The sequence below is a fragment of the Ursus maritimus genome, unplaced genomic scaffold (assembly GCF_017311325.1).
Source record: "Ursus maritimus isolate PB19 unplaced genomic scaffold, ASM1731132v1 scaffold_27, whole genome shotgun sequence".
Classification (NCBI taxonomy): domain Eukaryota; kingdom Metazoa; phylum Chordata; class Mammalia; order Carnivora; family Ursidae; genus Ursus; species Ursus maritimus.
The window spans coordinates 22,134,796-22,158,117 of NW_024425230.1; the positions used below are offsets into that span (position 1 = coordinate 22,134,796).

Below are 23,322 nucleotides of genomic sequence, written 5' to 3' on the forward strand. Positions count from 1 at the left end.
GGGGTGGGGGATGGGCGAGGCCGGTGATGGGTATTAAGGAGGGCACGTATTGCGTGGAGCACTGGGTGCTACATGCAAACAATGAATCATGAACACTACATCAAAAACTAGGGATGTACTATATGGTGACTAAGATAATAATAAAGAAGATCTGGCCATATTAAAAATTTTAATCTTTTTTTTAAAAAAAGAGGAAAGCTAATGTGCGTGATCCTTGAGCCTGGGTAACCTCGAGGGCCAGTGAAGGAGGGCACGGTGGGAGGATGGGCTGGGGCGGGGGCGAACATAGAGTGAGAATAGTCAAGACAGGCTTCCTGGAAGACGTGGGCCCATGTGGGAGCAGGGGAGAGTAGAGAGGAGGGCATCTCAGAGGAGTCAGGCAGATGAAGTTCGGAGGCAGGAGCCCGAGGGCCAGGCCCAGAGTGGGACCTGCTGGCTCTGGTTTCCCTTTTCCCTGAGAGAGGCTGGGTTCCCTGCCCCACCCCCCCCCCACCCCCCCGCGGCCCTGGGCTCTGGAGAGGGCGCTGGACAGAGCTGGGTGGAAGGCCCACCTCCTCGGGCTCTGGACTCCGCCCGGAAGTCGCACTGAAGAGAGAAGACGGGCCAAAGTGCAGACAGGTGAAAATCATTTTGTCCCCGTGGAAATACGCGCTTCTGCCCATCCCCGAGAGTGACTTGTTCACCACAAATATGTGAGTAGGACGGGGGTCCTGCCTCTCCCTGTGCAGCTGTGTGTCTCTGTGTGTCACAGGCAGCTAGGCATTCCTGGGCTCTGCCTGCATGTGTACTTGCACACGGCTCCCAGCTCGCGTGTGCTCCGTGTGTATGTGCCTCTGAACGTGTGAGCTTAACCAGGCTGGTCGGTGTTTGGATGGAGTAGGGTGATCTCGAGGGGAAGAAACAGGAGTGGGGAGAGATGGGGTCTTAGCTCGGGCTCTTACGAGATGAGTTAAGCCCATGAACTTCAGCAGCTGGCTCTCAGAATTGAAAAGTCCAGCAGTAGGACTGGTTTCAGGTCTAGTTGGATCCAGGGACTGAAGAGTTTTGGGGATATTATTTTTCCATCTTTCAGAGATGGGACAGTATAATACAGTGAAGATATCACTTAGTGGCAATGGCTTTAACCTGCTGTGGGAGTGATGAAGTCTAGAGTCTCTTTTACGTAATTCCTTCCTTGCCTTCCCTGCGAGGTGGGCAGAATTTGCTGTTTCTGCTGGCCTCCCAGATTTGCAAGGACTTGTGTCCCATGGGTTCAGAAGTGAGTGCAGGAAGGGGCACCTTCCTCTGTGGCCCCAGGCACAGGGAGGGTGGATCTCCCGGAAGATCAAAGCTGCCCCCCCACCCCGTGTCTGGTCTCCGCTTCCAGCCCTCTCCCAGCCTCCTCCCTTCTCTGGGCCCTGCACCCGGGGTCCTGCATCGACTTCTGCTTTCAGCTTTGGGCCCCGCCTTTGTCTTTCAGCTGGAAGGTCACGCACATGGAAAACACACCAAAACGAAGACAGTCTATCTCACTCACATCTGTGGCCAATGGTCTGGAGAACATGGGGGCTGAGCTCTTGGAAAGCCTGGTCTGTCCCCGGCCCCCTCCCCATTTTGGCCCCCTGGTGGGAGGGCCCTTTGTTCACCATCTTCCTTCACCCTCCTACCTCTTTGTGTGAAAAGTTAGCCCCCCCCCACCTCCCCCAAAATGTATCAATGTATTGTATTGGCCTCCTCAACCCACAGCAGCCCCTTTGTTTCGCTCATGAGTGCCAGGAGCACCTGCCCTAGTCTGAAAGGCCTGAAGGGACGTTTGAGCTGTGATCTAAAAACCAAGGAAAGAAGGTGGGGTGGGGGTGGATCTCTGGGGAGGCCTCAGCCTTTAAGGAGCTGGCCATCTTGTCCTTGCTCTGGAATGGCCAAGTAGAGGCCCACCGCCCAGAACTTTGGAGCCGAATATGACACCCTTTTCCCTTCCAACCTCCCTTGACGAAGCCCCTCCCCCCACCCCGTCAGCACACAACCCCAGGGTGTGCTTTTCACACTGTAATCTGCAAGAATAACCTCCCTACCCACGAAACACAACTCCATAGACAAATGGAGGGCAAATGGTGTCCTGGGGTCATACCCCAAGGTGGCCCCGCCTGCAGCTTCCCCAACCAACCACCGCTGAGGCCCCAGGGTCCCTTCTGCAGGCAGACCCTGAGCTCCCTGAGGCAGGATGTGTCTAGCACCGAGTCCAGCACACAGTAGGCACTCAATGTGTGCTTTGCAGAATTTAATGAAGTTGTCCTCTAATGACTTCCTGTGCAAAAGCCCAGCCCCCACCCCAGCCCACTCCCGAAGTGCCCATGGGCACACAGGTGGCAGCCAGGGTCTCTCTCTGCTCTCACTTGGGGCAGGAGGCACACTCTGGTCACTCTCTGGTGGCTTTAGGAGGAAGGCCGGACCCCTGGCAACGTCTCAAGCCCTGCAGAGGCCAGGGACAGTTGGACCGAGTCCAGACCGGAGCCCTTCTCACGATGGTAGGTGGTCTCCGGGAGGGACGTGGCTTGGCCTGGGGAGGAGGTCACCGTGGGGAGCAGGGACAGGAACCTGGCCTCCTGACGATAGAGAGGGGGCTCCTGGAACCTTTGTCAAAGCGAGGAACGAATGTGCTTTAGGCAACAAGTGAGCACTGTGGCTGCTGCCTTGGGGGTGAGCAGGCCAGAGGCTCCCGACCTGCCTCGAAGCAGCCAGAATGAGATCCCCCCCGCAGGAACCTCAGTATATACTGTGGGGCTGTTCTGACTGCAGCTGGATGGTGCCCCGAGCCAGCCTGACCCCCCCTCAACCTCCCCATCTGCCTTCTACCCTACTCAGTCTCTGGGGCACTTCAGGGAACCTCGAGGCTTGGTTTGAAAACCCCTGGACTGGGCCGGTCCCCTCACTTCCCACGGGGAGGCTGAAGCCCCCGAGAGGAAGAGACCGGCCCTGGTCACACGGGCAGCAAGTCCGAGCCTAGAACTCGGTCTCTCGATGCCCAAACTTGTTGGTGTCCCCGCTGGCCAGATCTACAGCTGAGGAGAGCACGAAGAGGAAGGGCGGTGGAGGGGAGGGAATCCATCTGTCTGCCTCGGGTGGGAAGTTGGGGAAGAAGGCCTCCCTTAGGGGGCAGGAGGTGGGGACAGGGAGGGGACAGGCGTCCTTAAAACAGCCGCTGGTGGCTGAAGTGAGCACCTCCTCCATGCTCAGCCTGTGGGGCCCCAGAGGCCCTCCCAGTGCCCGCCCTTCCTCCCGGGATAGACAGGGGCCGGATGACCGGGCGAGAGCCCGCATTTGCACTGGGCCACGAAGGGGGGGGCTGGTGGGGGCTGCGGGCACGGAGCGGGCTGTTCACTTGCTGGGAGGCCTGCCGACTCAGGTGGTGAGCCTGCGTCCCCGGGGAAGAAGGCAGAGCAGGGAGCCTCTCCACCTGGCTCCGGACACAGGTGCAAACGGGACGGCGGGCGCACTCTGGCAGGTGGTCATCGCGGTTACCGCCCTCCCAGGCCCGAGGGCCACGTGATCAGGAGGGCGGCGCAGCTGCATCTGAGGGCAAGGCGTGGAGGGCCTGAGCCGTGCCTCGGTTTGCTCCGGATGGGGGTTGCCCCAGTCCTGTGATGTCAAGGCCGGCGCCTGGCTTGCCCCATGTCCCCACTTCACTGGGGATGTACCCGATGGCTTTTACCTGAGTTGCTGACAGCAGGAGTCTGGGGCACTCGTGGACTGTCCGGTCCTCTCCCCAGGAGGAACCTGCGGCCAGCCCTGAGGGCCCGACGCTTCTGCCAGGAGCACACACGGCTGTTTCGATGGGTCTGCGCCGGCCTACTCTGCACGGGTGAGCCCGGGGCCCAGCCCCACCGGGGAGACAGCCATTCCCTCCCCAGCCCCCCAGCCACCTCCACCCCAGCTTCCCATGTCTCAGGGCATCCACTTATCCAACAATTCAACAAGCGACTCAGGGCCAGTTCCGCGCTGGAAGCTGGGACATCAGAAGGAAGCCAGATCAGGTCTTATTCCCAAGGTTGTCTCTGATCAGTAAGGGAGACGGGAGCTAGTATTTCCACATGATGCAGCAAACCATCTAGGAACACCAGGAAAGGATGGGAGTGATCAGGGAGGACTTCCAGGAGGAGGTGACATTCAGGCCTCCCAGGTGGAACAGGAGCCAGCCAGGTGAAGCAGCAGGACAATAAGGGCTGAGAAGGCGCTCCATGCAGGACCCCAGGAGCGAAGGTGAAACCCGGCACGGTGCGGGCAGGCAGCTCAGGAGCTTGAGTGTTACCCCAGAGCCAGAGAGAGCCCCTGAGGGATTTAACAGGCAAGCTTGGGGGCTGATCCACACTGTGGAAGCCTGGGAGAGGCAGGCAGGGATGACGAGGAGATGGTGAGGACAGCAGAGTGCATGGGGACAGAGAGACCCTCAGGAAACTTCTCCAGCAAACGTGGGAGCCCAGTGAGTGTGCAGGATGGACACCCCAGAATCCAGGGTGCCTCAGGGTTCTGCTCAGGCAGCTCAGTGCATTATGATGCCTCCACGGCCAGGGAGCATGGGAGGAGGCGGCCTTGGCGGGGAGAGGGACGGCCAGCTGTTTGGGACAGGGTGCTAGAGCCTACAGCCAGGCCATGGAGGAGGGGAGGGAGCTTCCCGGGGATGCCTGGAGAATGAATAGGAAAGTGGATGACCACAGTCTGGGGACCAGCCCCACAGAGGGCGTTGGTTGGCTGAGGAAGCCTCAGAGCCGAGGGCGTGTGTGTGTGTGTGTGTGTGTGTGTGTGTGTGTGTGTATGTGGGGGGGGCGGAGAGGGAGCGGGAGACGAGCTCCTCCCTGGGAAGGGGAGCAGCGGAACAGGGGCAGAGCACCGCTGGGGGATTTAGCGCCAAGCGGGTCACTAGGTGCGGCGGGGGGAGGGGCTGCATTGGAGTGAATGGGAGGTGAGGCAGTGTAGACAGCAAGTGTAGACAGCTCTTTGGAAGGATTTTTTAGGAGGACAGGCAGGAATATTAACAAGGAGGGTTAATATTGTCAAGGAGGGTAAACAGTGTCAAGGGGTGTGTAGGTGACAGGAGACTCTAGAACCGTGTGTGTGAGCTGAGGTGGGGGCTGGGGGTAGAGAAAGAAGGGGAAGGACGAGGAGACAGATGGCAGGCGGAGGGCAGCCCCTAGGCCCAGGGAAGGAGGGCAAGGGGCCCAGGGGGAGGGGCAGGTCACCTCGTCCTGCAGGTAGGAGATGGAGAAGGTGTGGGTGCAGAGACCCCCAACTCAGGGGGCCGGACAGGGAGAGGACTCGCCGCGCCATGATGCCAGTGGCCCGGGTCTCCATGTTGAAAGTGAAAGCAGGGCTGTCTGCTGAGAGGGGCTGGCTCACGGCCCCTCAAAGCTTCCTCCTAGAGATGTCTGAGACAGGGAAGGCTTCCTCTGGCGGGATCTGAGCCCAGGCCTTCTCGGTCCCCTTGGCTTCCACCCTCACTCAGACTCAGATTGGTTCCTCCTGAAGAAATGACTGAAGTAGCAGCACCTGGCTGGCTCAGTCAGCAGAGCACCCAGCTCTTGATTTCGGCTCAGGCCATGATCCCAGGTCGTGAGATCGAGCCCCGCGTGGGGCTCCGTGCTCACTAGGGAGTCTGCTTGAGATTCTCTCTCTCCCTCTCTCTCTGCCCTTCCCCCGCCCTGATAAATAAATCTTTAAAAAAAAGAAAGATGATTGAAGATCATGAAAACGCCCTATCTCATCCTATCTCGCCTTTGTCTTGGCTGTCAGTAAATTATGCTTTACAGTGGCCAGTCTCGATTTTCTCCATGTCTGTGTGACCTTGCTTTCCTCCGGCTGTTTGAGAACTGCACTGTATTGTGTCTTTTATGGTGCGGCCCTTCCCGCACTTTCTGGGAGTAGGTGTGGTAGAGAAATGAAGCTCATGGCGTGCCTGAGCCGTGGCCATGGTGTCCTTCCCTCAGGTGGGCTTTCTCTGTGGGTGCAAAGATGGCCCTGGCCGCTGACCCACAGAGGGCCTTGGGGTCCCCAGTCTCAGAAAAGACCCATATTTCTGGCCAGGTCGCTGGAGGTCTTTGGGTCACGTGGCCCTCGGGGGCCCCCACTGCTGAAGTGGGCTGGACCCCAGAGGACCGCATGGGCTCAGCACGGGAGCAGGAACACACGTCTCTCCATGCCCGTCCGGGGACTTGTCCACCCTGCGTCCTCTCCCGCACAGCCCGCCAGTCCCCCGAGTCACTGGCCCTGAGACAGACCCTGGTAGGACTTTTAGCTCGATTCCCTGCCGTAGTGAGTCACCCGGCTCCACTGGCCTCGGGTGCCTCGGCTCTGAATGGGGATCCGCACAGAGCCGGCTGTGGGAGGTTACAAGCCGTAACCACCCCCTGCCGCCCCTCCCCCAGCCCCGGGACCCTGCACCTGCGTCCCTGGCCCCGCCCTGCGGACCACACCTGCGTGCCCCTCGGTGACACCTGTGCAGGTCAGAGGCCCGGCCGCAACCTTCAGTGTGAGAGGAAGGGAGCTCGCTTTCCTCGAGCTTGACTCCTGTTCGGTTTCAATTTCGTCATCCCAGCCGCGGGAGTCCTCTCTTAACTTCTGTCAGTGTGGAATATGCCTTCACCCCTTTCCCCAGGAGTCCCCGGGGGGCGGATCCCTACCAGCCCTCAGCTGTGTACTGACCTGCCCATTTCTACGGCTGGTGCTGGGTCCTCTGCCCTTGCAGGCAGCCGTGGCGACGCCCCGTCTCTGTCGGGGGCCTGGTCTGGTCTCCTTCCCCTCTCCTCCTCTGAGCTGCTCACAGAGATCAGCTTTGGTGATCTTTGGTGCCTGCTCTGCTGTGCAGAACTTCGGAAACCTTCTACGGCTCTGCCTGCCCAGGCTGCATGGGCGCTGCTCTCTCTGAAATCTCACGGCCTCTGTCGGGCAGGGCTCCTGGGTTCCCAGGGTCAGAGCCCTTTTCCCAGGACCCACCTGGTCCTCTAACTAGTCTGTCCTCCAGCTGGTCTGTCCTCCAACTAGCCTTTCCTCTAACCAGTGTCCTCACGTAGGCTGTCTTCCAGCTGGTGTCCTCTAACTGGTCTGGCAGCACAGCGGGTAGGGTAGGACTTACACTTGCTCATAACCTTGCAGCCCACATTTTTACCCAGTGGAAGAGCTGTAAGTCCTTTCCATTCTTCAACGGCCCTGGCTTCTGAAGTTCATAAGGCAGGAGAGACAATTCCCCCTTTGCTATCCACTGTCCTATTCCTTTCTTGAGGCAGAACACAGGTTGGCTTAGCTGCTCGAAGAGGAGAGGAGCAAGCAGGGAGAAGGAAATTCTAGGAAGAAAATGGTCCGTATTTCCAGAGTAGGATCCTGGCACATGCGAGTGAACTCCTTCCCGGAGTGACTGACCTGACCGTCTCCATCAGCCATGAAACCTCGTGTGGTCTGGAACAGAGCAGGCCCTCCGCTGATGCTTGGAGCCTCACTCCGTCTGGCCCCCTCCTTTCACACCCTCATCCTTCACAGCCGGTCAGCGCGTTCACGGTGTGCAAAGCCCCTCCACACACCTTCCTCGGTTATTCCAGACCAGCCCTGCAGCACAGCAGGAATGATTGTCCCCAATTCCAGATGAGGCAGCTGAGGCTCAGAGGTCCTCCGTGCCCTGGGTGGGACAAGGTGCAGCTGGGGGGGCAAGGGGGCAGGCCCGTGTCATTGTCATTGACCCCTCTCTGTTTCATTCTTACCCACTCCCAGCCTTCGCGGCCTTCCTGCTGATGGCCAGCCTCCTGGATTTCCAGAGGGCCCTGGCACTGTTCGTCCTCACCTGTGTGGGCCTCACCGTCCTCGCCCACAGCCTGCTGAAGAGGCTGCTGGGGCCCAGACTGCTGAGGTGCGTCGAGCCTCTGGGGCATTACCGCCTGGGCCTCTGGTTTGAGAGGTGAGTGAGCTCACAGCCCCAGGCGGGGTGGGCGGGCCGTTGGATGAGACTTCTGAGTCCGCTCCGGGGTCACCACCAGGCCTGGGTGAGGAGAGCCTCAATCCTTGCCCCACCAGGGGGTTCCCGGGCAATGGGGCACCCTCTGCTCTGCTTGCCTCATGGGAACCCCAGGGCAGGTGTGGCTGGGTGGCTTCCGTGGCCACAGCCATCTCTGTGGTGGTTTGCCGGTTCCCGGCTGGTCCTCGGCCCCAATGACAATAGGTGACTGTGATCTGAGAGCAGGACTCAACAGTTTCCTAAGCTCAAGGTTCCAGCCCATCCAAACAGGGAGGGCCCGTGTCAGAGCCTCCTGTCGGGTCACCTGGGGCGTGAGAGACAGACAGCTGCAGAGACCACCCCTGGAGTCAGAGTCAGCAGGCTGCGTTAGCGTCCAGGTATCCATGAATTTAGTGAACCCCAGGGGATTCTCATTCAGCCAGCCGTGTTCCTGGACAATAGTTTGGGATCCCCTGGTTTTCAAACTGGGTTCCTTAGAGGTCTGGAAACCTTGGAGGTACCACATAGGGCGGGAGAGAGAGATTAGAGGGGGGGGACATCAGACCTTCCTCCTCAAATCCCCATCTCAACCAGGAAGCTCTATTTTATCGGTTTTATAAACTGAAGTTTGCAAAAAATGAAAATAAAAATAAATAGCTGGAAACAAAGATTTCTGTAGCTTAAAAAAAATCTGAAGACCCGCAATCTATTTGAGGACTCCATTTTGTTAATAAAGAAACTGGTGCTCAAGGATAGCCAGGGACTAAGCTGGGGGCACCACAGCAAAGGGATTTGACGGGCCTATGGAGGAGCACATTTTTCAACTTATGTATAAATAAATGTATAATAAATAATTCATAATGATAATTTATAATTTTAAATTTAAAATTAATAAATTACATGAACTTTGAGCAAATTTTTAAAAATTTATAATCTGTAAGAATTAAAATAAATTTATAAATAGATTTTTTTTTACAACTGGACTTTTATTAAACTAGTACAGTATTAACTCTAAATACATTGCAATAATGTAAAGATGCACATTGTAATCCCTGGAGCAGCCTAAAAAACTAAAAAAAACACAAAAGGCTGTGGCTTTTATAGTAATAAAAGAATTAATAGATTTGTAAAAGGATTTATTTTTACAATCATCTATTTGTGACAGATCATTGATACTGGCTCTCCATGTGAGGTATCAATATAAGGTTTCCTTTAAAAAATATATGCAGATTAATTACACTTTATGAAAGGTAAAAACTTTTTGATTCAAAGGATACCATCAAGAAGGTAAAAAGACAACCCACAGAATGGGAGAAAATATTTGCAAATTATGTATCTGATAAAGGACTTGTATCTAGAATTACAACTCAACAATAAAAAGACAACCCAATTGAAGAATGAGAGAAGGATTTGAATAGACATGTCTCCAAAGATATAAATAGCCAGTAATCACATGAAAATATGCTTAACCTCATCAGCCCTCATAAAAAGGCAAATCAAAACCACATGAGATACCACCTCACATTTTCTAGGGTGATAACAAAAAAGACAGATGATAACAAGTGTTGGCCCAGATGTGGAGGACTTGGACCCCTCGCCCGCTGCTGGTAGAGATGTGAAATGGCACACCTGCTTTAGAAAACAGTTTGTTCCAGGGGCGCCTGGGTGGCTCAGTTGGTTAAAACAGCTGCCTTCGGCTGGGGTCATGATCCCAGGGTCCTGGGATCGAGCCTCATGTCAGGCTTCCTGCTCGGTGGGGAGTCTGCTTCTTCCTCTCCCCCTGTCCCTCCCCCTGCTCATGTGTGCTCTTTCTCTCTCTCTCCCCCCACTTTCTCTCTCTCATAAATAAATAAAATTAAAAAAAAAAAGAAAACAGTTCCTCAAAATATGCATGGAGTTATATGGAATTACCATACAAAACATTTCCAATCCTAGGTATATACCTAAGAGAAAAAAAAACATCTGTTCAAAAACGTTTACACAAATGTTTATGGCAACATTATAATACCCAAAAGGTGGAAACAACCCGTGTCTATCAACTGCTAAGTGAATAAGTCCAGTATGTATATCCATATAACGGAATATCATTGGTCACAAAAAGAAAAGCTACAGGCTATAATAATGATGAAGCTTGAAAACGTTATGCTAAGTGAAAGAAACCGGTCATGAAGAACCATTTATATGAGATGTCCAAATTGGCAAATCTATAGACACAGACAGTAGGTTAGTGATTGACTAAGGTTGGGGGAGTGGATGGAAAGATTGGGGGTAATGGCTAGAGGTGCTAGGTTATTCTTTGGGCTGATGAAAATATTCTAAAATTGATTTGAGTGATGTTCACACAACTCTGAATATACTGAGGACGATTACACTGTATACTTTATTTTTTTGAAAAGGTTTTTAAAATTTATTAGAGAGAGAGACAAAGCACAAGCAGGGGGAGTGGCAGGCAGAGGGTGAGGGAGAAGCAGACTCCCCGCTGAGCAGGGAGCCTGACTGGAGCTCGATCCCAGGACCCTGGGATCATGACCTGAGCCAAAGGCAGATGCTTAACTGACTCAGCCACCCAGGCGCCCCATACTTTAAATGGGCAAGTTGTATGGTATGTGAATTTTGTCTTGATTTAAAAAGCATATGTATTTGGTGTTGGCTTCCAGTCAAGATGGAGTAACAGAGACCACTTGAAACAACTAAAGAACTGGAAGAAATATATGAAACCATAGCTCTTAAAATATTGGACATCAGGCAGCAGAAGACAGTGACCCTGGAGAAAAAGGAAATAAAGGAGAGGAGCCTTATGATCGCCCCCTTTCTGCATTGAGAGAGTTTCCAGGCCACAGTGAAGGGAAAGGGAACCGAGGTGGGCCAGCAGATTTCCTGGGTTGAGGATACAGAGCTGGGAAGCCAGGGAAGCCAAGGTGGTGAGAGTTCACAATGCAGAGTATGAGAGAAGACAGTGGCACAGAGAGAAGACTGCAGAAATCCACAGAAAGTCCTCTTTGAGGATGCAGCTGAGTTCTGATCAGTGAATGCATATGAGAAAACCATCCAAGGCCTAGGAAAGACCCACCCGAAAGTATTAGAGGGAACAGTGCCTGGAAGTCACACAGGGCCGGAAATAGTGTTTATTCTCAACAGTCAGGGTGGAAACTTCATAATTCCACAGGGCGTCATTTAGAGTACTAAAGATCTTGGATCAATAAGTAGGGGAAAATTAACCATAGAATAAACCCTGCTCAGGCTCTTTCCAAAAAGTCTTAAAACTTGAGCGAGTCAAACAGAACATCAGTTGACCGTGCCACAGCTCTAAGTGGGTGCACGTACCGGAAGTCTCCAGAGGAGAAAGAGGGGAGAGAAAAGTTACTTGAAGAAACTGTGTCCAAAAAATTCCAAATTTGATGAAGATTATAAACCCAAAGAAATTCCAGGAACCCCCGGCACAAGAAACAAGACGAAAACCACACCAAAGCACAACATAATCAAATTGCTTAAAACTGGTGATAAAACAGAAAATTCTAAAAACAGAGAAGAAAACATGTGCGGAGGAACAAAGATACGGATGACGGCAGATTTCTTCTCAAAAACAATACACATGAAAAAGCAATGGAACAGTAAAAACGAAATGTGTCAATCTAGAGTTCTTGATCAGAGAACCATCCTTTCAAAAAGGAGAAATAGGACTTTTTTAGGGGCGCCTGGGTGGTGCAGTCGTTAAGCGTCTGCCTTCGGCTCAGGGCGTGATCCCAGCGTTCTGGGATCGAGCCCCACATCAGGCTCCTCCGCTATGAGCCTGCTTCTTCCTCTCCCACTCCCCCTGCTTGTGTTCCCTCTCTCGCTGGCTGTCTCTGTCAACTAAATAAATAAAATCTTAAAAAAAAAAAAAAGAAATAGGACTTTTTTAGATATACAAAAGCCGAAAGAAGTTTTCAGACATAAAAAGTAGACCTGTGCTACAAGAAATGTTGAAGGAAATTCTTCAAACAGGTAACAGAGGGCAATCTAGATCTCTACAAAAGAGTGGAGAGCACTGAAATGACAACTACAAAAAATAACTATTTTTATTATTTAAATCCCTTTCAAAAGTAATCAACTTATAAAGCAAGAATAACTGTATTAGAGGATTTATATTACATATAGAAGTAAAGAGCAAGGGTTGGGAGGGAAGAAATGAAATTATATTGCTCTAAGGTTTTTATACGGACAGGAAGTGGTATCATATCACTTAAAGGTAGACTGTGATAAGTTAAAGATGCATGTTGTAAATGCTAAAGCAACCACTAAAATAACATGGCAGGGATTATAGCTAACAAGTTAAAAGAGAGTGAGTACACTTCAATGTATTCGATTTATTATACGCCAATCGTACCTCTACAAAGCCATTAAAAACAAATGACAACAAAAACCCAGCCCAAAGTATACACTTGTTATTTTGTCTTATTTATTTTATTTTAAGTAGTCTCCACACCTAATGTGGGGCTTGAACTCATGACCCTGAGGTTAAGAGTTGCATGCTCTACGGACTGAGCCAGCCAGGTGCCCCTGTGCTTAAATTTTTATAAAGTGAATTAACATCGGGAGAAATAGTGAGGCAAGCGGCACAGAGACAGGGCGGGAACTGTGCATGTGGACCGGGGGTGTTAGGTGCTTGGAAACACGGGCGGAGGTAAGCAGTGAGCTCTGGACGTGGCCTATGTGAGCTCTGGCCCCGGGTCCGCCTCTTACCAGCTGGTGGCCGTGCACGGAGCTAGTTAAGAGGATAGACTTGCTGTCCGGGTGCCGGGTTAAAATCTCACATCTGCTACTATTCAAATGGGTGGCTGTGGGCAAGTCATTTAAACTCACTGTGCCTCAGTTTCTTCACCTCTAAAATGGGCGGTGGCCATGCGTCTCTCAACATCTGGTGTAGTTCCTGATATTTGATAGGTGCTCAGTGAACATCAGCTGTTATCGGTTGTTCCGAGTGAGTTGATGACCGGGTCAGGGGCAGACCTCGAACACGCGATGCCCAGCCCTCCTGGACAAGCCAACTCCAGCCCAGGGAGGGCAGCACGGCTCTGAAGGTTGCTTCCAGGCCTCGATCCCAGGCGCTTGGTTCACCTGCCCGGACTGACATTATTGCTTCTGGAGAGCAGAGCCCATGGTGCCAACTGCGGCGTCCTGGGCCACACGGGCCCCCCTCACCCTGGCCTGGTCAGAGGCTGGGCTGAGCATCAGTGCAGCTGAGGGAGCCCCTGCCCCTTGATGGAGCCGTGCGCTCGGCGCCGTGCAAGGCTCAGTGCACGCATTCTGCTCTTTAGCCCTCTCAGCAGCCTGGAGACGTGCGGGTCTTTCTCATTTTCCCGAAGAGGGCACAAGCCTCAGAGAGGCTGGGTGGTCTGTGCGAGGTCACATGGCTCTCTCTCCTCCCACCAGCCCCGAGCACCCTTTCCTGGGGGCCCTGGGTGCTATTGTGTGGGGGTGGGGAGATGCTGAGAATGGTGGCTTTCTGCCTCTCCCCTGCAGGGCTCTGGCTCTCTCTGCCTTCCTGGGCTTGGTCTCATGGTTGGTTCTGGACACCTCCCGGCAACCTGAGCAGCTGGTGTCCTTTGCAGGAATCTGCGTGCTCGTTAGCCTCCTCTTTGCCTGCTCAAAGCATCACCGCTCAGTGAGTGCTTAGTGGTCAACCACCCCCTGAAGCCAGGACCCCTCCCTGTTTCACAGTGTGGCCAACGTCCCCCCACAGCCTCCAGCCAAGACTCCCAGAGATTCTCACGCACACCTGAGTTTGGGGATCGCTGCTAAGGAGTCATTAAATGCTGAGAGGCAGAGGCAACCCTCCACTGGGCATGTGGGCATCGAGGGAGTGGGGTCAGGGCAGCTGGGAGCCCTGCCTGTGGAGGAGGGATGGGGGAGGATCCGGGCAGACGCCACAAGTCTGGCTCTGCCCACCCGGTGATGACCAGGACCGAGTGCCATGGCAGGTTGGAGGCTGTCGGGTCTTGCATGGGTCCTTAGACCATGCCCCACCCCAGCACACTGCCCCAGGCCCGTGGCTGCTAAGAATGTGGCCTATTCTGACTCCAGGATAGAGGTGACCATTGGCAACAGGCCCAGAGTTCTGGCTGAGTCCGGTCTCCATCCTGCAGACAGACCAGATCTCCCATAGCCCATCAGTAGCACCGTGCTCTCTGGCCTCACCCCAAGCTGTCCCCTGCGGATCCCCCCAAGTTGCTGAGCTCACCAGGACCTTTCTATCTGGTGGCAGGTGTCCTGGAGGACTGTGTCCTGGGGCCTCGGACTACAGTTTGCGCTTGGACTCTTCGTCATCAGAACGGAACCGGGATTTATCGCATTCCAGTGGATGGGCAAGCAGATCCAGGTGCGTACATGGGGCCCAGTGGCCCATGGTGTCTTGAGTGGCCAGGAAATGAAGGAGAAGCCACTCTGTTGGGGGAAGGTGGGTGGTGAGGCCATAGGGAGCAATTGGGACCAGGACGGTGGGTGGGCCCTGGGTCCCAGACCCCGTGAGTAGAGGGGGGCTGGGTAGTGCGGCTGCTATACCCCTCAGGCCTGGGACCACCTGCCCCGACGGAGCCGTCCTTTCAGAGCCTATCTGATGTGGACAGGAGTCTCAGGACAGGAAGTTTCTTAGGGAACCCGGGGCACAAGTCATGTGGCCTTCGGCAGTCAGGAGTGATGTCGAACTTACAATAGTTAAAAGTGCTAAAAAGAATCCCAGATGATTTACTTAGGGTATGTGTGTGCTACCAATAACGTTCAGTTGATTGCGGTCGTATTTTTACATTCCATTGTTTATTGCAGTAAATACACACACCACGGAATTTACCATTTTCGCCATCTTTACGTGTCATGAAGCTCGTTCACATTGTTGTACAGCCATCATGAGTTCCTTTTTAAAGTATAAATCATCGGGGGTACATGGCCAATCCTCTCCGCACCCCGGTCCTGCGGTCTCAGGTTTGCATGCGCCATCTGAAGGGAGAGCACGGGCGGAGCCGAGGAAGCCCGTGTGTCCCGGCTCTGCCTCTTTATGGCTGTCCTCAAGATCCCATCTCGGAGGACCTTTCCCTTCAAGTGTATAGTACCGGATGGCGGCCCGGGCTGCCGGACAGGCCGGTGAGGTCCCTCCAGCTCCCCCAGCCCGGCCTCCAGGCCCCGTTTCTCCCTCCTGGCTTCCCGGCCTCCCTCCAGGCATTTGCTTTGTTTTGTGTTTTGCTTTCAGATCTTCCTGAGCTACACGGATGCGGGCTCCAGCTTCGTGTTTGGGGAGGCGATGGTCAAGGGTGTCTTTGCCTTCCAGGTCAGCTCAACTCTTGGCCCATGAGGCCTTTCGCAGCCGCTGCCCGGTGCCCCCAGCTAGCTGGGAGTCTGGGCCAGCCGGGTGGGCCAGGCCCAGGTGGAGGGGAGGCTCTTGGGGGGAGCCGCGTCCCAGATGCTCAGGAAGCGGAAGCTTCAGGGGTGCCCAGTGGGGCCCCCACGGTGTGTTCACCCGCCGGTATGTTTTCCGTGCGTTTTGTAACATTTACACAGTAAGATATGTCTGTATTCTTTTCCTTAAAAATGAACTGCCAGATGCTGGAATTGCGTGAAGCTGAGGAAGAGAAGGGAGGGTAGGGGCATGGGGCCAGCCCCTGCTTTTGCCTCAGCTCCCACTATGATGCAGGGACCCGAGGCCTGGGAAGGACTCTTTCCAGGAAACCTGAGTCCCAAATGACTCTCGGGCTGCTTCTACTTCAAGGCCGTTCCGGGCCCCCTCTGCAGGAAGCCGGCCCTGATTATCCAGCTGTAAGCTAGGTCTCCCCACTCTGGACTCCCCTGGACCCACAGCCCCTCCCTCCCTCTCTCCTTCCCCCACTGCCAGCAGACTATTGTGTGTCTGCTGCAGTGCAAAACACTACAGAGGAAACCGATGTGTGATGGAAAGCCTCCAGGGCCTTGGTGTGTGCGGTGGAGCCCCGGGCCGGCCTCGACACGGGGCAGCCTGTGCTGAGTTTCCTGCTGCGGCCGCTCCCCTGGTCTGCCTGGGAATGTGCTTGTCTTTTTTCTTTCTCCAACTGGCTGCCCCAGCACCCATGGGCCTGCTTCCTCTGGCATGGCTCCCCTCTGCCCGCCTCACACCCGAGCTGTCGAAACACCCCGAAGCCCCCTCCAGGCTTAAGCTCCACTTGCCATGCCAGGTAGAGAGAGAGAGAGAGAGAGAGAGAGACTGAGACTGAGACTTTCTGTCCCCGTTCCTTGGCACCATGGATGGATCCCGTGCTGCCTACAGGGGTGCGCCCCAGACCACTGCCATCGGGGGCGGGGGCTGCTGTGCGGGATCCCACGTGTAGGTTCAGAGCTTTCTGCTTTCTATGACTCTGGCCATTGTTTCTAGAGCCTTCCTACCCCGCGTGGGGTGTTGGGCATGGGCTCAGCTCTGCACTTCTGGGCTGATGTGGAGCCAGGCGGTGAGTCTGGACATCTCCAGCTCTGCCTCCCCTGCCACTGACGCGCGGGGAGGTCGTCTGGGCGTCACAGCGTCCGTGTGTGCCAGCAACTCTCAGTGAAATGTCCACTGTAGCCAAGGCGTTCTAATAACATCAGTGCTGGGAGGAAAGAGGGAGGGGACCGGGATCCTGTCCTCTTGGGAGTCTTACGTGCCCCGGGACAGGCTTGTCCATCATGTTTCCCGGAGACCAGTTCTGAGGGAGACCAGAGAGGGGAGATGGAGGGGGCAGCCTCCATCAGCCCCCTCCAAAGGTCCCCGAGCACCATTCCTGCAGGGCAAGGGAGGCCTGCTCCCTTCACAGTTGCATTTCCAAGTAGGGGCCTCCCAAGTTTCCAGGGAGAGGCAGCGGAGGCTGGCTGACTTCTTGTGTTCACCAGACAGACAGACAGCGGCCAGCATCCTCTCACTCTTGAAAACGCAAACATAACAACACTCTGCAGCTCGACCTCCCCAGGACGCAGGTTCCAGCACAGTTGGCACAACGGAAAGTGCCGGGGATCCATTTAGGGAGGGATTGCTTCAGCTGGGGCCAGTGGGGATGACGCCCCCGGAGGTGGTGTTTGACGCGGAGCTGCAGGATGGCCAGGACAGGAAAGGTCTGGAGGCGCAGACAGGCAGGAAGGGGAAGTTCATGCGGTCAGCGCTGAGGTGAGAACGTGCAGGTGTGTGTCAAGTACAGGGCGGAGGCCCCTCTGATGGCACGGAGGCTACTGGTAGGAAAGCATGGGCCAGGGCACAACCCAGACGTGTGGCGGGGCTGTACCTGGAAGGGTCCTAAAGGCCAGGCAGAGGCCTCTGGGCTTTGTCCCCAGGAAATGGGAGCTATTGAAGATTTTTGAGCAGGGAGGGACTTTTTTGGAGCTTTGGGATGGTTGTCATGTCAATAGTGGGTAGGAAGGGTTGTGGCCAGGATGCTTGGAGTAGAGGACTAGAGGAGGCTACCTTATCCCCACACAGTGACCTGGGGCCACCGGGCTGCCACGGTGCAGGAGAGAGGTCACCGCAGGGAACAGAGGCTGAGGGGGCCCTGCAGGAAGCATGTTACTTAGCTCCACGTGTTGTAGACGTGTTTGCATTTAGCTATTGGAGGGCACAGCCTGGGTCTTACTCATCCTTGTGTCCCTTTAGTGACCCTGAGCCCTGCAAAGCCCTGCCCAGTGCCTGGACACTGCTCTTTGCTGAGCAAATGGTGGTTCTCCTGTGCGTGCACGTGGACGTCCTCCGTGCCTGCCGGGAAGGTCTGGCTCTGTGAGCCACGGCTGTGGGTTGGGCTCCTCTCCCTGGCCGGGCCGCCGTTCCCATGACTGTGCGGTCCTGAGCAGCTTTCCCCTTGGCCCAAGACCAGGGCTGAACTCTTCTTTCTCCAAACCTCCCCAGCAGAGCCCAGAGCTTCCCGACCCTCTGGAGCCAGGAGCTACACATGGTCTTTGCAGCCAGCTCCCCAGCCACCAGAAACCATTTTGTCCCCCTCTAAACCCAAGACCTTGGTGGAGCAGAGAAGAAAAACACAGGGAGAAGGAAATCATAATAGCAGCCCCTAGGTGTGGAGCCAGAACCATGAGCCAGGCACTCACTTTGCCCTCCCAACGACCCACGGGGTGTGTGTGTGTGTGTGTGTGTGTGTGTGTGTGCTATCATTATCCTCTTTTTCACAGACGAGGATACTGAGGTTCAGAGTGGTTGTTACTTGCACAAAGTCACAAAGCTAGTGACTGCTGGGATTAACATTGGAACCCAGGTCCAAAGCTCTTGCTTATTAGCTTCTATGCCTTGATATCAAAGCACTTCCCTTGGTAGGCAGTGGTGACAAAGGGCCCAGATCTTAGATGTTTGTTTTTCCCTTGTTTGGAAGAAATGAGTATTCTTGAGGACTATTTGGTTGCAAGTGACAGAAACCCATTTAAAACTAGCTTTACAGGGAGGAGGACGGGGGGGCTGCTCTTGCCTCACGCACGGGAAGGCGAGGTAGAGCGGGAGCAGGCTGGACCCGGGGCAGTCAGGTTCACGGCCCTCAGCCCCACATTTGTGCTTACGCCAGGGCATCGGCTTCATGCTTGCATACCAGATCTTCCCCTGGCCCCCAGCACCATCAGGGGCTCATTCTCACAGCACGTCCCCCCAAATGAGGGAAACTCTTCTCTGCCAGCCCAAGGTAGAAAATCCTGGGGCAGTCTTCAGATTGTTCTGCCTCGGGTCATGTGACCATTCCTGGACCAATCGCCAAGTCCAGGGCACGGAATACTACAGTTGCAACAACTGGGGTCTTGTGCTCCCACCCAAAGCCAGGGAGTCAGGTGTTCTGACTGAGTGGACGCCGCCCTGAGAAGCTCATCCCGGCAAGGAGCGTTGCCCAGGAGCGGCGGTACAGTCCCTCCACGATAGGAAACAAGGCAGGCAGCTCCCTACAGGACCTGTGATTAGCTACACTTTCAGGGTGCCCTTGTGTTCCAAGGGAGCGTTTGTGGTCTAGTACGGGAGCAGGGCCCAGGTGACAGCTAGCATCCTGCCTGGGAGGAACAGCAATGGTACTGACCCTTTGATCTACGGTCCCTCTCAGTCATAACATGGGGACACATTTGGGAGTCTAGGCTGCACTTCCTGACCAGGGTGCTTGGCTCCTGACTTAGTGGTAAGTGAGAGAAACACAACTCAAATGGACTTAAGCCAAAAAACGAAACAAAACAGAACCAAAAACTCAAGATTAATTTCTATGAGAAATCCAGGGGCCTCGGATCCTACTGGATCCAGGTACAGACCATCACCGGGGATCCACCTGGCCTATGTCCTGGTTCTGTGTTCTTGGTGTTGGCTTTAGACTTAGTCTCGGGTAGGCTCCCTTGAGCTGGAGGCAAAGAGATACCAGGCTTACATCCAACCAACTTAGCAACCTTCCTTAGCAGGGAGAGAAAGAGAGAGAGCATGCCTGATTTCTACTAGCTCTAGAAGGAAACTCAGCAGTGGACCCTTCTTGGCCTGGCTTGGAATATATGCCGTCTCCGAATTATAGCCAGGGAGGATAAATGGCTTAGATCGATCAAACTTAGAGTCCATTGGGTGAGAGTGGAGGAGAGGGTGGTTTCCCAATGGAAAATAAAAGCTTTGTTACTAAAAGCAGCAGGGGAAGGGGCCCAGGGCAGGCCAAGCAGCCGCTGTCCACTGATGCCCCTACCCTGCTTCTCTCCCGGTCTAGCACTGAAACGATCACCTGGCTTACTGCTGTGTCCATCCTCTTGCCAGCGTTAGCTGTGTGTCCTCCCATCTTTTCTCCCTTTCTCGAAGAACAGGTGCACACCTGCTACTTGCCTCTCTCCCCAAATCACCCTGTACAACCGTGGCTTTGTGGACTGTTGGGCTGGATGTTAGCTCATTGATCTTTCGGTCCCCCCTTAATATTACAGATAGTTAAACCACACCCCAGAGAGGAGCGGTGACCTGGGCACGGTCACCCGGTGGGTTAGGGCAGAGCCAGGGCTAGAACAGGGTGATTGGACTATCAGCCAAGTGGTGTTTTCTTCTCATACTACAAGTTGAAGTCAGTGACATCACGTCTCCCTTCCAAATACAAAAAGCAACCTTAATATCGACAACGTTAACTTTAAAACATATTAAATGGTTGCTAAAGACTTTGAGTTTGAATGTTCAGCCAAGAGAGAAAAAACAAGGGAGGTGGGTTTATCATTAGCCAGACTCAGCATTTCCCAAACACTAACCGTTTCTTGGCCCCTGGGAGGCCCTGTCCTCTGGCCACGCTTGTGGTTAGTGGGTTAGCCCGTGGCCTCCTTCACTGAGACAGACCAAATCAGGGAGGACTTAAACGTTCCATGGCCACGGAATTCCCTTCTTCATAAGATTCATTGATCATTAAATTTCACTCACCCACCCACCCCTGCACACTCACACGCGTGCGCGCACACACACACACACACAAGCACAAGCACTTGCTAAGTTTGGGACTGGCCCTCAAGGTGGGAGTGGTTTTGTTGGTGCTGAGTCGAATGGAAGACTCGGGAGCTTTCTTTGCCTTCTTTCCATGGATCATGTGGCCACAGTCCAAGCCCTTGGCTCCTGACGGCCTGGGGAAGTCTCCTCTGAGCTCACTCAGATGTTCAGAATCCAAGCTGCTTCCTGCTGGGCCGCGGTCCAGCTCTTCACTTCTCCAGGAAGCTGAGCCTCTGCCTGGGGCTTCTGGGTCCCTCCACCTCCCCTGGCCTGGAGTCCAGCACCGTGGACGTGGCAGCCGCCTCTTGGCTGTATCATCTTGATTAGTCATTCCACCTTGGCTCCATCTCCCTTCTGGTAATTTCCCACCCACACGGGCGCTTCCCCCGGGGCTCCTGCATCCTTCCTGGGTCTGGCTGCCCCGGTCGCGCATGCTCACTCGTTCGTTTCTGTGGCTCCCGCCTCTGCAACATGCACCCACGTACTGAGCTCAGCAGTGCTGCTCAGATGTTCTCCCTGAGGAACACCTAGCGGAAAGAAAGTGTTTGCATCTCCCAAGAGTTTTGGGGTGTCTGCCTGATGCAGCCTTGGCCATCCCCAGTGGTTGACAGTGCCCCATTTGGCCAAGAACAAAATCAAATAAGAAAAGGGCCAAAACGCACCGTGGCTGATTAGTAATAAGGGGTCCCTGGTAACCTCGGTGAGCACGACTTTCAGGGGAGGGAGTGGGAAGTTGGTGGAAACTGGGCTGGTGCTGGAAGGACGGAGATGGGGCGACTGGACTGGGAGAGATCTTGTGAGTATCTGGCGTCAACAAAGGTCTCTGAAGGAGACTTTGACATGAAGGCATGAGGGAGCAGAGTGGTGAGTCATTCAAGGCAAGGAGCAGTAGGAGCAGGAAATCAGGAGGCGTGTCCACTTTATGTGGCCGTGGAGTAAGTGCCCTCTGCCTTCCTGTAAGGGTGGTGGTGGAGTAGGCATTGTGCCAACCCCCCCACCGAGGGATGGTCCAGCTTTGCATCGTTGCGTGTGTGTGGTTGGTTTCACAGGTGCGTGTTCTCTTGTTTCTTCCTTTTTTTCCTTTTATTTTTATTGAAGTATAACTGACATAATATCCTATTAATTTCAGGTATGTATCACAGTGCTTTGATATTTTTAGACATTATGAAATGATCCCCATAGTAAGTCATGTTGTAAGTCACCTGTCACTGTACGAAGTTATTACAATATTATCAACTGAATTCCCTATGCTGAACATTGCGTCCCTGTGACTTATTTACTTTTTTAAGTTTTTAAAAATTTTATTTATGTATTTTAAGCAGTCTCCACGTCCAGTGTGGAGCCCAACTCATGGCTCCATCTCACAGACCTGAGATCTGACCTGAACTGAGATCAAGAGTCGGACACTTAACCAACTGAGCCCCCCAGGCGCCCCTCTTGTTTTTTTGATAATAGCCAATCTGACCGGTGTGAGATGATGTCTCATTGTGGTTTTGATTTGCGTTTCCCTGATGCTGAGTGATGTCGAGCATATTTTCATGTGTCTGTTGGCCATCTGGATGTCTTCTTTGGGAAAATGTCTATTCGGTCCTCTGCCCGTTTTTTAATCGAATTTTTTTGGGGGGCATTAAGTTAATTATGTAAGTTCTTTATATATTTTTTATGTTAACACCTTATCAGATATATGGTTAGCAAATATCTTCTCCCATTCAGTAGGTTGCCTCTTTGTTTTGTTGTTGGTTTCCTTCGCTGCACAGAAGCTTTTTAATTGGATGTAATCACATCTGTTTAATTTAGTTTTTGTTGCCCTTTCCTGGGGGACTGGTCCAAAAAACATCCCTAAGAACCATGTCGGAGAGCTCGCTGCCTATGTTTTCTCCTAGGAGTTTATGGTTTCAGCTCTTACATTCAAGTCTTTCATCCATTTGAATTTGTTTTTGCGTAGGGTGTAAGAAAGTGGTCCAGTTTCATTCTTCTGCATGTAGCTATCCCAGCACCATTTATTGAAGAGACTGTCTTTTTCCCATTGGATATATTTGCCTCCTTGTTGTAGGCTAACTGACCATATAAACATGGGTTTATTTCTAGGCTATCTATTCCATTCCATTGATCCATGTGTCTGTTTTCCTGCCAGTACCGTACTGTTCTGATTACTATAGGCTTGTAGTATAGTTTGAATTTAGGGAGCATGATACCTCCAGCTTTGTTCTTCTTTCTCAAGACTGCTTTGGCTATTCAGGGTCTTTTGTGGTTCTGCATAGGGAATACAGGATTATTTGTTCTGGTTCTGTGAACAATGCCATTGGTATTTTGATGGAGTTGCATTGAATTTGTAGATAACTTTGGATAGTAGACATTTTACCAATATTCTTCCAATCCATGTGCGTGGACTATTTTTGCACTTATTTGTGTTGTCTTTAATTTCTTTCACCAGCTTCTTTCTTTCTTTCTTTCTTTCTTTCTTTCTTTCTTTCTTTCTTTCTTTCTTTCTTTCTTTCTTTCTTTCTTTCTTTCTAAGACTTATGTAGTTGAGAGAGAGATGGAGGGAGTAAGCACGAGTGGCAGGGGAGAGGCAGAGGGAGACTCCCTGCTGAACAAGGAGCCTGACTTGGGACTTGATCCCAGGACCCGGAGATCATGACCTGAGCCAAAGGCAGATGCTTAACTGACTGAGCCACCCAGGCGCTCCATTTCACCGGTGTCTTATAATTTTCAGAGTATAGGTCTTTCACCTCCTTGGTTAAATTTATTCATAGATATTTTATTCTTTTTGATGCAATTGTAAGTGAGATTTCTCTTTCTGATTTAGTGCATAGAAACACAACCGATTTGTGTATGTTCATTTTATATCCTGCAACTTATTGATTCATTTATTAGTTCTAATAATTGTTTGGTGGAGTCTTTAGGGTTTGTTTATATATATATATATATATATATATATATA

At 53.1% G+C, this 23,322-nt stretch overlaps 1 protein-coding gene across 2 annotated transcripts in view; it reads left to right on the forward strand.

Moving 5' to 3' along the window:
- The first annotated feature begins 905 nt into the window (after nucleotides 1–905).
- Nucleotides 906–23,322, forward strand: part of SLC28A1 (solute carrier family 28 member 1) — a 44,608-nt gene continuing 22,191 nt past the window's right edge. For both annotated transcript variants that reach the window (XM_040642841.1, XM_040642840.1), the window contains exons 1-7: nucleotides 906–1,568; nucleotides 2,416–2,504; nucleotides 3,747–3,838; nucleotides 7,732–7,915; nucleotides 13,454–13,595; nucleotides 14,196–14,309; nucleotides 15,174–15,251. In XM_040642841.1, coding sequence (XP_040498775.1) covers nucleotides 1,476–1,568; nucleotides 2,416–2,504; nucleotides 3,747–3,838; nucleotides 7,732–7,915; nucleotides 13,454–13,595; nucleotides 14,196–14,309; nucleotides 15,174–15,251 — 792 coding nt within the window. In that variant the 5' untranslated portion in view covers nucleotides 906–1,475. The remainder of the gene's footprint in view (nucleotides 1,569–2,415; nucleotides 2,505–3,746; nucleotides 3,839–7,731; nucleotides 7,916–13,453; nucleotides 13,596–14,195; nucleotides 14,310–15,173; nucleotides 15,252–23,322) is intronic.